At 48.2% G+C, this 13398-nt stretch overlaps 1 protein-coding gene across 2 annotated transcripts in view; it reads right to left on the bottom strand.

Moving 5' to 3' along the window:
- Positions 1 to 3587: 3587 nt before the first annotated feature.
- GYPC (glycophorin C (Gerbich blood group)) overlaps positions 3588 to 13398 on the bottom strand; it is a 49186-nt gene continuing 39375 nt past the window's right edge. The window contains exons 2-3 of one of the 2 annotated variants that reach the window (XM_055572944.1): positions 6710 to 6760; positions 3588 to 4436 (exon numbers count right to left, since the gene is read on the bottom strand). In XM_055572944.1, the coding sequence (XP_055428919.1) occupies positions 4240 to 4436; positions 6710 to 6760 (248 nt within the window). In that variant the 3' untranslated portion in view covers positions 3588 to 4239. The remainder of the gene's footprint in view (positions 4437 to 6709; positions 6761 to 13398) is intronic. The other variant, XM_055572942.1, reaches the window with a different exon arrangement.

Here is a 13398-nt window from a genome sequence, read left to right as displayed (position 1 = left end):
CGAGTCTGCTGTGTCCCCCTTTGCCTGACAAAACAATACAACTATTCTCTTTTGCTGCTGCTGCTGCTAAGTTGCTTCAGTGGTGTCCAACTCTGTGCGACCCCATAGACGGCAGCCCATCAGGCTCCCCCATCCCTGGGATTCTCCAGGCAAGAACACTGGAGTAGGTTGCCATTTCCTTCTCCAATGTAAGAACGTGAAAACTGAAAGTGAAGTCACTCAGTCGTGTCCGACTCTTTGCGACCCCATGGATTGCAGCCCACCAGGCTCCTCCATCCATGGGATTTGCCAGGCAAGAGTACTGGAGTGGGGTGCCATTGCCTTTTCTACTTCACCCAAATTTTGTCTCTGAGATTCAATCTGGCACTGGTGCACAGAGGCCAGGTTTTTGGCATCACTTGTATGTGTGGGCTCTGGGTACTTTTTCTGGGCCCACTGAATGGTGATCTGTGTTCACATTCCTTAAAGATGAGGCCATGTGCCCACATATTCTCAAAATCCTAAAGCGATGACACAACAGGAAGGGATATAAGAAGTCATTTAGTGTTTCCTAAAAGTGTTCTAAGGAATTCTTGGCCCACAGTTTGCAAGAGGTATTCTGGGAAGAAATGGGGTTTCTGACCAAGTACATTTGGGCAGTGCTGCCTGACTCTCCCTGCCTGTCATGCATAGGCTGGAATACTGGAGATGACAAGAGGACTTGTACTAGTTTAGCTTTCTTTGAATAGACCATTTTCCAAACCTATCTGTGCACAGAACAGCTTTTTGGTTTGGGCTGTTTATAGCCACTTTGCCAAGGTGGTGTTTGGGACATGGATACAGCCAAACCCTTTATTATACAGAAGAGAATGTGGAGGGCCAGTGAGCTTGGGTCACCCAGGGAAAGGCCTCAGTTTCGGATCAAGTCTCTCCCATCTCTGCTTCTTTCTGTTGTGACTTCCAGCTTCCTTAGCTGGTGGCCATTCCTGCCTGAGCTTGGATCCCATTATTTCCCTAGGGAGAATCCTGCAAGATCTTTTTGCTGACTCCCTGTACAGATGACTCAGCCTTAAGAAACTTGAGCTCTGGGGAGTTCCTGGTTGCCTAGGCTGCAATCTTTTATCTTGGAGCTTCTAGTCTCTAAATTAGTGATTGCTGAGCTGCTGGAACTCTTAGAAAGACCCTCATGCAAGAGGATGGTTAGTAAGTTCACTTTAACTCATGGTTACTCCTAAGGAGTCACATCTACTTCTGCTTCATTGACTACCCTAAAGCCTTTGACTGTGTGGATCACAAAACTATGGAAAATTCTTAGAGATGGGAATACCAGACCACCTTTACCTGTCTCCTGAGAAATCTGTATGCAGGTCAAGAAGCAATAATTAGAACCAGACATGGGACAACTGACTGATTCAAAATTGGGAAAGGAGTACATCAAGGCTGTATATTGTCACCCTGCTTATTTAACTTATATGCAGAGTACATCATGCGAAATGCCAGGCTGGATGAAGCACAAGCTGGAATCAGATTGCTGGGAGAAATATCAATGACCTCAGATACACAGATGACATCACCCTTATGGCAGAAAGTGAAGAGGAACTAAACAGCCTCTTGATGAAGGTGAAAGGGGCGAGTGAAAAAGCTGGCTTAAAACTCAACATTCATAAAACTAAGATCATAGCATCCGGTCCCATCACTTTATGGCAAATAGATGGGGAAACAGTGGAAACAGTGACAGACTTTACCTTCTTGGGCTCCAAAATCACTGCAGATGGCAACTGCAGCCATGAAATTAGAAGATGCTTGCTCCTTGGAAGAAAACTTATGACCAACCTAGACAGCATATTAAAAAGCAGAGCATTACTTTGCAAAAAAATGTCCATCTAGTCAAAGTTATGGTATTTACAGTAGTCATGTATGGATGTGAGAGTTGGACCATAAAGAAAGCTGAGTATCAAAGAATTGATGCTTTTGAACCATGGTGTTGGAGAAGACTCTTGAGTCCCTTGGACTGCAAGGAGATCCAACCAGTCAATCCTAAAGGAAATCAATCCTGAATATTCATTGGAAGGACTGATGCTGAAGCTGAAGCTCCAATACTTTGGTCACCAGATGCGAAGAGGCTACTCAGTAGAAAAGACCCTAATGCTGGAAAAGATTAAGGGCGTGAGGAGAAGGGGACAACAGAGGACGAGATGGTTGGATGGCATCACTGACTCGATGACATGAGTTTGAGCAAGCTCCAGGAGATGGTGAAAGACAGGGAAGCCTGGTGTGCCACAGTCTGTGGGGTCGCTAAGAGTCAGAAATGACTGAGCAACTGAATAACAACAATGCTCATGAGGAAACGTTGAGAAGTGATGCACTGAGGAACTTTCATTGACTGATACACATCCATTATATAAAATTAGTTTTGAGCACCCAACACATTTGTTCCTGCCATTGACCCCGAGAGTCCACCAGGGAGGTCAAGTGAGTTGCTCAAGAACCCAGGACCAGGAACAGAGCAGCCAGGTCCCAAACCCAGGGAACGGGGGCTCTGCCACCTGCACTTCAGCCACTGGAAGCCATCATCATCAATTGTTATCATGGGAAGGATGATGTGATACTGTGATTTATAATAAATATATATTTGGTCATTCAGATAACCAAAATGTATTTCTCATATATTTTGGTCTTTGTCCACTGTTCCTGGCTTAGAGTTCCCCAAACCCTCAGAATTTCTTAAGTGTTGAGAGTGATAAAGGTGTCTTTTGTTGGTTGAATAAGGTGACTTTTGGCAGGCCCTAAGGTTGTAGGCTGGTTGCCAGGGGAACCAACCATACAATTAGAGGTTTGTAACTTTTAGTATCACCCCCTTGATTTCTGGAATGCGAACGGGTCTCGAGGTTGATGGTCAGTCACCACTGATGGATTTTTTAAAATCTATGGTCGATGGACTTTTTAAAATTGAAGTTTAGTTGATTTACAATGTTTTGTTAATTTCTGCTGTACAGTAAAATGATTCAGTTTTTTATATATATATATATATATATACACACATTCTTTTTCATATTCTTTTCCATTATGGTTTATCATAGGATAGTGAATATAGTTTCCTGTGCTATAATGAGGACCTTGTTACTTATCCATCCTATATAATAGTTTGCAGTGTGGGTTCAGTAACCTTTTATAATAAATCAGTAATCTGAGTAAATCATGGGTAAACTGATTTTCCCAAGTTCTGTGAGCCCTTCTAGCACATTCATGGAACCCAGGGAGGGAGTGGTTGGCACCTCCAGTTTGTAGCTGGCTGGAGGGAAGCACAGGTGACATCTGAGATGAGGGTGATCCTGTAGGACTGAGTCCTTTACCTGTGAAGTCTGATTCCATCTCTGGGTAGACAGTGTCAGAATTGAGTTGAGTTGCCTGTTGCTGTGGGGAAGCCTTTCCCACACATGTTGGAACTGGGCTTGGGAATGCTTTTCTGATGAGGTTCACTCATATTTTTAGTAGGTCCATTCTTTGTAATACTAGGAATTTGGGAACCAACACTTCAGCCAGTGCCATGGGTATTTCTAGAGGGACACTGCACTCCTATATTTGTTTCCTGAAGCTGTGCTCATGTGGGGAAGATGCCTGCTGGTCACTGGTCCCTCCCTCCCTCATGGGGCCCAGAAGCCACCTCTATAGACTGTGTTCTCTGACACCTGCCCGGTGGAGCCCAGAGCTGTGTCCCAGCATCAGCTCATGGAGTTCATCAGAGAATACAACAATCACAGTCATGTCATTTGACTCTGAATGCTCTGTTACATTTCAAATTTATTTCCAATCATTCAGAGCTGCATCTACGGGAGACAAAGGTGCCTTGGAGCTCTGGCACCTGCTGTTCCCCCCAAATGTCAAGGGCTGACGTTTGATACTATTGTCCCCAGTCAGCATGATGACAACTCACTCCTTGCTCCCCCAGGCCACCACCCCACTCACACCCAGCGAGGACTTCCACCCCAACGCAGGTGGTAACCTGTACAGCCCAGGAGGACTCAGACCTCCTCCGCCCGGCTGAGCACCCCTGGGTCCTGGGAGAGGACTCTCCAGCTGGATTCCTCCTTCGATCCTCGCCCCTACGCCGGGTGGCACCCAGTGTCCCAGGTGAGGTGCGTGTCTTGGGGTGTAGGGGGCGCTCGAGGGCTGCCCAGTGCTGCAGGTGATGGGGCAGGTGGTGGGGCTCTCTTTCCTGGACGGGGAGGCATGGGGGGAGCTGAGTCCTGGTAAAGTCCTTCAGATAAAGTACTCCTTTTTGCTGCTGCCACCGTTGTCCTGGAGGGACGGGTCGTCCTGCAGGGCCACGTCCGCGCTCTCGGCGAACTCCGTGCCCTTGGCCTCGTTGGTGTGGTATGTGCCCTTGTGCCGGTACATGTAGTGCAGCATGAGCAGGAGGAGGCCGACCAGCACGAAGGCCATAGCAGCGATCACGCCTGTAGGAAGGGAAGCACACAACTCAGTGTGGGGGGCAGGGGCTGGACTGGGGTGAGGGCAGGGCAGGCATGCCCACGGGGGTGTGCCAGGACAGACAGGCTGCTGGACAAACACCAAGCCTAGACAGGCTGACTCCTTCCTGCCTTACTGTTGCCATGCCCAGTGCACTTGCCCGTCCCCGTGCCCGTCTAAGTGACCCCTGACTTCCCCACTCCCTCCACTCAGCAACCTCAGACTGAGCCTGGAATCATCTCAGAACTGACCCTGTTCTGAGGCCTTCTTGGTCCACCGAGGAAGGCAGACCTCCAAGCACCATCCACAGAATTCAACTCATGCTTTTGCCTAAAACTGAGACGTTCATGGGACTTGAAACTTTTAATTTTAAATAAGTTTAATTCCAAAGAACTAGGTGTTTTACATATAGATATTAAAAGAGTGAAAAAATTTATTTTATAAAGTCACGCTCATTTTGTAAAACCTGGCAAACATAGAGAAATATAAATGGAAATGAAAATGTCCTTAATCCTTCTACTCAGAAATCACCAGTTAACAACCTGATGTCTTTCCCTTCCAAAAAGCATTCATGTTTAATCAAAGTTCTCCTTCAGTCTTCAGATGAATGCATGCGTGCTGTCGCTTCAGTCGTGTCTGACTCTATGTAACTCAATGGACCATAGCCTGCCAGGCTCCTCTGTCCGTGGGATTCTCCAGGCAATAATACTGGAGTGGGTTGCCATGCCCTTCTCCAGAGGATCTTCCCGACTCAGGGATTGAACCTGCGTCTATCTCCTGCATTGGCAGGCGGGTTCTTTACCACTAGTACCTCAGATGAATGGCCCCCTCTAAAACTCTGTGACACTTTGGTATTAAGAACTTGCAATCATTTTCAAACTCTTCTTACTGGAGTCCATCTGGCTGATTTGTAATTCTCCAAACACTTTTTGTTTGACCGTTTTCCCATGTCTTTGCAAATGTTCTGTCTGCTGAAAATATTTTCCCTTCTTATCTTCCTGGTAAACTTGGATGCTCCCTTCTGAATCGAGTCTCTACCACTTCCTCTAAGATTATCCTTCCCCTGCAGAGTGCATCACTCCATCCCTCAGTATTTCTCTTATACTTTACCAATCTGAGCTTTCTCAGTTTTAAAAGCTGGACAGTCCCAACCGGGCATGGGACTCGAAGTGCATGGTGTTGGGAAGACCAGTTGAACTGGCTGTCCTCTGGGTAGGAGGAAGGAGAGGAGGCGAGGGCTGTCCACAGGGTTGGGGGCAGGTTGGGTGAAATGTGGTCTGTGCTCCTCACCCCAGTCCAGTTCCCCTGTGCTCCTGGGAGGCAGGTTCTGTGGCAGGGGTCTGGTGGTGCCGTGCCTGGGCTGGTCAGAAGGACCAGGCCACTCAGGGTCTTGGAGAGAGAGGATGAGTGGGAAGGAAGGAACAGTTAGGGTAGGATTAATGGGTGGCACTCTCAGAGCTTGGGAAGGGGTTCAAGCTCAGATGTTTGCTTTAAAGTGCAGAAGAAACTCTCTGCCTTGACTTAGAAGGTAGGTTTACTGAGGGAGGGGCTGGTGGAGAATACATAGAGGCTATAGCTGAAGCCAGTCTCAGCTTTGTGGTACAATTTCCTCAACTTCCCGCTGCCGTTAGGCATTCCTGTCTGCATGATGTGAATGATATTATCTAAAAAGAAGAAGGTTCAGCTGTCCAGTGAGTAGGACAATACCAGTGTGATTGTCTGCTTTTATCTATTTATATTTAATCATGAAGTTCCCTGAGCTATGAATGAACTATGGGAGATGTGTGAATCTCAGGACACCAAAAGCTGTATCTCACAGACTTAGTGGGTCCTGAAACAGTTTGGGGTCATAGCCATGACCAACAAGGGCCAGTATGGGGTTCAAAGCAAGGCTGGGGCAGGCTTAGAATGGAGGGACAGGAGTGTAAGACATCACAAGGAAGAGTGTGGCTGGAGGGAGCTGGGGAAGAAGTCAGGAGCCTTGGTCAGCCCCTCAAGCCCACCCAGCCCTGCACATTCCTCACTGGAGTGGCTGTCCCTCCAGACTCCAATCCTGTGGATCTAGGGCCTGACAGGCCCTGATTCGGCTGTCTTGGCCTCTCGTCCACCAGGATGCTGTGTTGGACATTCTTACAGAGACCGAGTCCCTGGCCCACCTTCTAACCACCTTTGAGGGAAGGAAGTTGAGGCCATGGCAGGCCCTCCTGTGAGTCTTTCCTCTGACTCTCCTGCCTACTTGCAGGGCCCCAGGACCGCATACCTGCAATGACAGCGACGTTGATCTCACTCGAGGCCATCCCAGGGTTGTGCTCTGTAGACAGAACAGAAGAGCCCGAGATGAGAAAGGATGGCTACCCACACCCTGCAGTGTCTCCAACGAGCTTGTACCCTCTGCTCGCAGGTGCACTGGCCCAGGGTGCACAGGTGCATGGTACATGGACAGGCCTCTGGCCGGGAGCCCAGAGCAGGGCCCAGGCTCTGCTTGGCTGCTGACCATTGCTGGAGAGCGCTGTGTGAACCCTAGGGCTGTCAGACACCATTATGGCATCTCCAGGACGTGAGGGACCCCTGCTGCATCCCTATCGCCCCTCTGACCCAGAGCCCTGCCTGTACCTGCTCACCAGACACCTGTGCAGGGTGTGATGACAGGTCCAGTTGTGTTTAGTGCAGCATCACCTGCCCCTTCAGGCCTTAGCTTTTCTTGTGATGATGGTAAATACAGACCATGTGTGGGGTGTCTGCATATGTCAGTTGTTGGTTTAGCTGCTGTCCATCTAATATACCAGGTGCATGATATACTGGGGGCTTCCCAAGTGGTGCAGTGGGAAAGAGTCTGCCTGCTAATGCAGGAGATGAACAGGAGATGAACAGGAGATTTGATCCCTGGGTCAGGAGATCCCCTGCAGGAGGAAATGGCAACCCAGTCTAGTATTCTTGCCTGGAGAATGCCATGGATAAGGAGCCTGGTGGGCTACAGTCATGGGGTTGCAAAGAGTAGGACACCACTGAGAGACAGCACCACCGCTTTTATTAGCCCATTTCACAGGTGGGCCACTGAGGCTCAGAGAGTGATGTGCCCACCATCACATAGCTTGTCAGTGTTCAGGCTTGAAGCTGGGACTTAGTCTGCCTTCTCTGAAGGGCCCTGTGTCTCATCTCTCTTGAAGATGCCCCTCCCAGAGATCCCTGTCTGAGACCCTACACAGGCCTCTGCATTCTTCTTCTATGGGAAAGGCACTCTGTGAGACTATCTAAGTTACTGAGTGTGTTTTTCCAAAGCTCAGTGATCTAGACAGAAGGCTAGGATGTGCAGGAGAGCAGGAACCTCCCCTCTGGGAGATGGGTGAGAGGAAGGATTTATTAGAGCATGGAAACTTCAGTGTTCACATGGAAATCCCATTTTCCCATTACAAGGGTGCCTCCTATTAAGACAGAGAAGGATGCTTCATAATAGTCATTTCCATTCAGAGAGTCACTAATTATAGTGTGATGAGGTCATTCTCCCCAGCGAAGCTGCCAGATGCTTCTTTCTGATAAGAAGCTGGCTGGTGGTGGGAGGAAGTGGGGGTTCCAGGTTTGAGGCCCCTGGAGGAGGGAGGGTCAGGCTGAGGGCTCTGGGGCCAGCATAGAGCCTGGAGGTGGGGAAGAGGAGAAAAAAAAGCCTCAAGTCAGCAAAAAGACAGAGCAGGTGTCAGGGCAGGGGAGGGAGGCACAGACAAGGGAAGGTCAAGTGGATGCTGGACACCTCAATCCAGGGTGATCAAATGCAGCTTGGGACTTAGTATCTAGCACATCAGTTCAGTTCAGTTCAGTCGCTCAGTCGTGTCCGACTCTTTGCGACCCCATGATTCGCAGCACACCAGGCCTCCCTGTCCATCACCAGCTCCCGGAGTTCATCCGGACTCACGTCCATTGAGTCAGTGATGCCATCCAGCCATCTCATCCTCTGTCGTCCCCTTCTCCTCCTGCCCCCAATCCCTCCCAGCATCAGAGTCTTTTCCAATGAGTCCACTCTTCGCATGAGGTGGCCAAAGTACTGGAGCTTCAGCTTCAGCATCATTCCTTCCAAAGAAATCCCAGGGCTGATCTCCTTCAGAATGGACTGGTTGGATCTCCTTGCAGTCCAAAGGACTCTCAAGAGTCTTCTCCAACACCACAGTTCAAAGGCATCAATTCTTCGGTGCTCAGCCTTCTTCCCAGTCCAACTCTCACATCCATCCATGACCACAGGAAAAACCATAGCCTTGACTAGATGGACCTTTGTTGGCAAAGTAATGTCTCTGCTTTTCAATATGCTGTCTAGGTTGGTCATAACTTTCCTTCCAAGGAGTAAGCGTCTTTTAATTTCATGGCTGCAGTCACCATCTGCAGTGATTTTGGAGCCCCCAAAAATAAAGTCTGACACTATTTCCATTGTTTCCCCATCCATTTCCCATGAAGTGATGGGACCGGATGCCATAATCTTCGTTTTCTGAATCTTGAGCTTTAAGCCAACTTTTTCACTCTCCACTTTCATTTTCATCAAGAGGCTTTTGAGTTCCTCTTCACTTTCTGCCATAAGGGTGGTGTCATCTGCATATCTGAGGTTATTGATATTTCTCCCAGCAATCTTGATTCCAGCTTGTGCTTCTTCCAGTCCAGCGTTTCTCATGATATACTCTGCATATAAGTTAAATAAGCAGGGTGACAATATACAGCCTTGATGTACTCCTTTTCCTATTTGGAACCAGTCTGTTGTTCCATGTCTAGTTCATAGTAGGCACTTAATAAACATTTACTGAATGCATGATTCCTAGGATAAAAGCATGCATACAAATGAATGCATTCAGAGGCCAGCATTCTAGAGCTTCCTAGATTAACGAGCCCCTCAGAGTTAAGTAAGAAAGGACAGAACGTTCCTTAAGTCAGCATGGATGGGTATAGAAGCTCAAATACCCAAGATTGCTGTGAGGAATTTCCCGGGTGAAGGCAAGCCTTTCTTAAGTCAAGTTTGTCCAATGCAGCCAGGATTAGAAAGGACTCTTATTTCTCTTTTAAAAACAATTGGCAATTGCTTGCCATTTGCCAGGTACCATTCTTAACACTTAAGGTATTTTAATTCGAATAGTCCCAGCGGCAATCCCATTCAGTACTAGTTACTATTATTCCCTTATCACAGATTTGGAAGCTAAGCTCCAGAAAAGTGTAACTGATTTCCCTGGGTTGGAGTCTCTCCTGTGTGTGCCTGAGCAGCCTCAGGTCGGCACACTTAACCCTGCAGGTCCTGCCCAGTGATGAGCCTAGGTGAGCTGGGTGAGGACCAGAGGTAAGGGCTTGGATCACTTGAGGGTGAATTTCTTGGCTTATGTGTAGAAACCAGATATTAATTTGTTCAAGTCACACCATGTGACTGACTCCATGGCAGTGACACTTCAGCCTGGCCAGACCTGCCACATAGGTCAGAACAGGCATAGAGGAGGATGCTTGGGCATGTCTGGGAAGGTGGGGATGGTGTAAGATGGTGGTTCTCAAAGTGTGGTCCCTTGAACAACAGGATTTCCTGGGAGCCTGTTAGAAATGCACATTCCTGGGCTCTACATTTTTGTACCAGAAATGCTGGAGTTGGGGCCAGGTGATTCTGATGCACATTCAGGGTTGAGAACTGCTGGTGTAAGAGAAGGCTTTCCAGAGAGGGTTTATCAAGATGGGCTTAAGAAGGATGAATAGGAGTTTGCTGCACAGACAACAGTATAAGCATTCCAGGCCAAGAGCTTAGCCCCTATAACAGTGCTCACTTCTCTCTAGTTCTCAGTTTTCTCCTCAAATTACTGTTTGCCATCCATGGCACCAAGGGTCCTAAAACCTGGGCTTTGATCTCTTGCCTCTGGAGATGCTTCAGTGAGAGTCCTCACTGGCTACACCACCCTGTGCTGTTTCAGCTGGCAGCAAGGACATGGGATATCTGCAGAAGGCTAGTTGGAATAAGCTCAGACCCTGTGCAGGAAGTTGACAGGTTAGTATGCAACTGGATTAAGAGCCTGGAATGAAAGGTCACACATTGCTGAGGTTCAAGGGTACATATGAGCTTGGAATTAGGATCACTGTGAGCTCAGGATCTGGGGTGGGGGTTGATGGGTAACTTAAGGTAGCAGGGTCGGGTGTTTATGACAAAGCAAAATGTTATTTATGGTCAGGTGTGGGTCTGAGATCGGAAGCAGACAACAGTCTAGTCCTGAGACTGGACAAGTATGAGTGGACTCCCCCCTTTCTGTAGAGACCCAAAGTACCCTGTGTTTTTCCTTCCTAGCTCTCCTTGAGATTGCAACACCCTCACCAGAGATGAGGGGCTTCCCTGGTGGCTAAGCAGTAAAGAATACTCCTGCCAGTGCAGGAGATGTGGATTCAATCTCTGAGCTGGGAAGATCCCCTGGAGAAGGAAATGGCAACCCCCTCCAGTATTCATGCCTGGGAAATTCCAAGAACAGAGGAGCTTGGGGGCCACAGTCCATGGGGTTGCAAAGAGTCAGATGACTGACCAACTAACACACATATGTGGTACCTAGCTCAGAATAGGTATTTATCAGTTGTAGCCACTGGCTTGATTCTGAGTCTTATTATTGATATTACTCTGGGTCCATCACCTTCAGCTGGGATACTGTTTAGGGAGCTCTGACTTCTTGTGCACACACACACCGTGAGCATATCGATCTGAGTCACAGTGTAAAGTGGGTTTCTTATTGAGGGTATCATTCACCATGATGTTTACAGACTGTGATTTAGACAACTAAAGAGTCTCTTGATGAGGGTGAAAGAGGAGAGTGAAAAAGCTGGCTTAAAATTCAACATATAAAAAACTAAGATCATGGCATCTGGTCCCATCACTTCATGGCAAATAGATGGGGAAAAAGTGGAAAGAGTGACAGATTTTATTTTCTTGGACTTGAAAATCACTGCAGATGGTGACTACAGCCATGGAATTAAAAGATGTTTGCTCCTTGGAATGAAAGCTATGACAAACCTAGACAACGTATTAAAAAGCAGAGATAATCACTTTGCCAACAAAAGGTGCATGTAGTCAAAGCTATGGTTTTTCCAGTAGTCATGTATGGATGTGAGAGCTAGACCATAAAGAAGGCTGAGTGAAAAGAATTGATGCTTTTGAATTGTGGTACTGGAGAAGATTCTTGAGAGTCCCTTGAAGTGAGATCAAGCCAACCAATCCTAAAGGAGATCAAATCAATCAATTCCAAAGGACATCAACCCTGAATGTTCATTGGATGGACTTATGCTGAAGCTGAAGCTCCAGTACTTTGGCCACCTAAATCAAAGAGCTGACTCACTGGAAAAGACCCAGATGCTGGAAACAACTGAGGGGAGGAGGAGAAGGGAGTGACTGAGGATGAGATGGTTGGATGGCATTACTGATCCAATGAACATGAATTTGAGCAAACTTCGAGAGATAGTGAAGGACAGGGAAGCCTGGAGTGCTGCAGTACACGGAGTCACAAACAGTTAGGCACGACTTAGCGACTAAACAACAATGACAGAAAAGAATAAACTAAACCCTTTTTCCTATAGTGTCGGGTTCAAGGGCAGCCTGATCAAGAGATCAAGCGAGAAGCTGACAGAAGAACAAAGTACGGCTGATTTCTACTTCACTTGCATCGTACCTGTGAAAGCTCTTGTGGGTGGGTGATGGCTGAGGAATGGCCAAGCAGTCTGATACCTCTGGGCTTCTGAAACCTCTGTGTGGTCCCAGCTGCAGAACTTGCCAGAGGGGGGCCAGGTCAAGGGTGGGGACATCAGGTGTTTCCTGTAGCTGTGGAACCAGAGAGGAAGGGAAGGGCTGCTCCTGCTCCAGCTCTCATGTGGGGATGTCACCACCTCCCATGGAGGTGGGGTATGGGGGTAGGTACCAGGGGAGGCTGATGCTCTCGTGAATCTTGGGAATTTTCAGGGGTGGGCACAATATTCTAGGACTAGAGAAGTGCTGACACAGGTCCTGGGGGTTCAGCCTTGGGGTGGGGGTGGGGAACAGGGGGAGGAGGTCTTAGTAGGCAGAAGGCGCTGGGTGAAGTTGCCTCTTAGCTCTGAACAGCAAGCCAGCAAAAGGGAAGCCTTTGCCCCTTTTTGTGAATTACAGATAATAAAATGCATGCCCAGAGAGCTCAAGTAAGAGGTCAAAGTCTCACAGATGGAAGAAGCAGCGCCTGTGTTGTAACCTGGGATGCCACAGCTCTAAAATGTGTTCTCTCTCCTCAGCACCAGCTGCTGAAGTTGGAAATGGCCTTGCTCCTGCACCATATGTAATTTGGCTGCAGCCAACTCCCTGCTGACTTCCCAGATCTGCAGGGTGGTCAGTCGCCTGTCCCCTGGTCGAAAGCAGCTGCCCTGGGAGGCAGCAGGGTGCAGAGGTGCTGCTCCTCCACGTAGGCGACATTCTCCGTTCCGCCTGGCAGCTTGGACACAACTAACAGGACACAGCCTTAAGCAGCAGCTGGATTCTCAGGGGTCTAGTAGTGTTTCCCAGATGTCGCAGTGCTTAGGCACTGGCCCCAGAGACACAAGTTGACCCTCTTGTCACCAGCAAGGGCCTCACTTTTCTTGTATTTTCCGATAAAGCTGTGCTGGGAAGTTCTTTTTCCTGCAAGGCTTGGTCTTCCTACCTCCCCACCCACTTCTAATGATTTTTCCTCCTGCTTCAGAGGTCCTGGAAGAAGCACCCCATTCCTGTTTCCCATTGCCCACCTGGTCCAGCCAAGAAAAGAATTTGCACACAGGGCAGAGGACTCTGGGAAAAGGAAGATTATTTTAGTCTTAGAATCCTGAAGGGAAACTCGGTGTGTCACGAAGTCTTGGGTGAATTCAAGCCATGACAACGGTATGGATGTCAGCAATGCAGTGGCAGCCACATCTGTTGCTTGATGGTATTGGGTCAGAAAAGTCACTTTACCCAGCGAATCCAGGGGA

This window comes from Bubalus kerabau, chromosome 3 (genome assembly GCF_029407905.1).
Source record: "Bubalus kerabau isolate K-KA32 ecotype Philippines breed swamp buffalo chromosome 3, PCC_UOA_SB_1v2, whole genome shotgun sequence".
Taxonomy (NCBI): domain Eukaryota; kingdom Metazoa; phylum Chordata; class Mammalia; order Artiodactyla; family Bovidae; genus Bubalus; species Bubalus kerabau.
The sequence above is the reverse complement of the archived record's forward strand: the minus strand, read 5'-3'. Positions and strand labels throughout refer to the sequence as shown.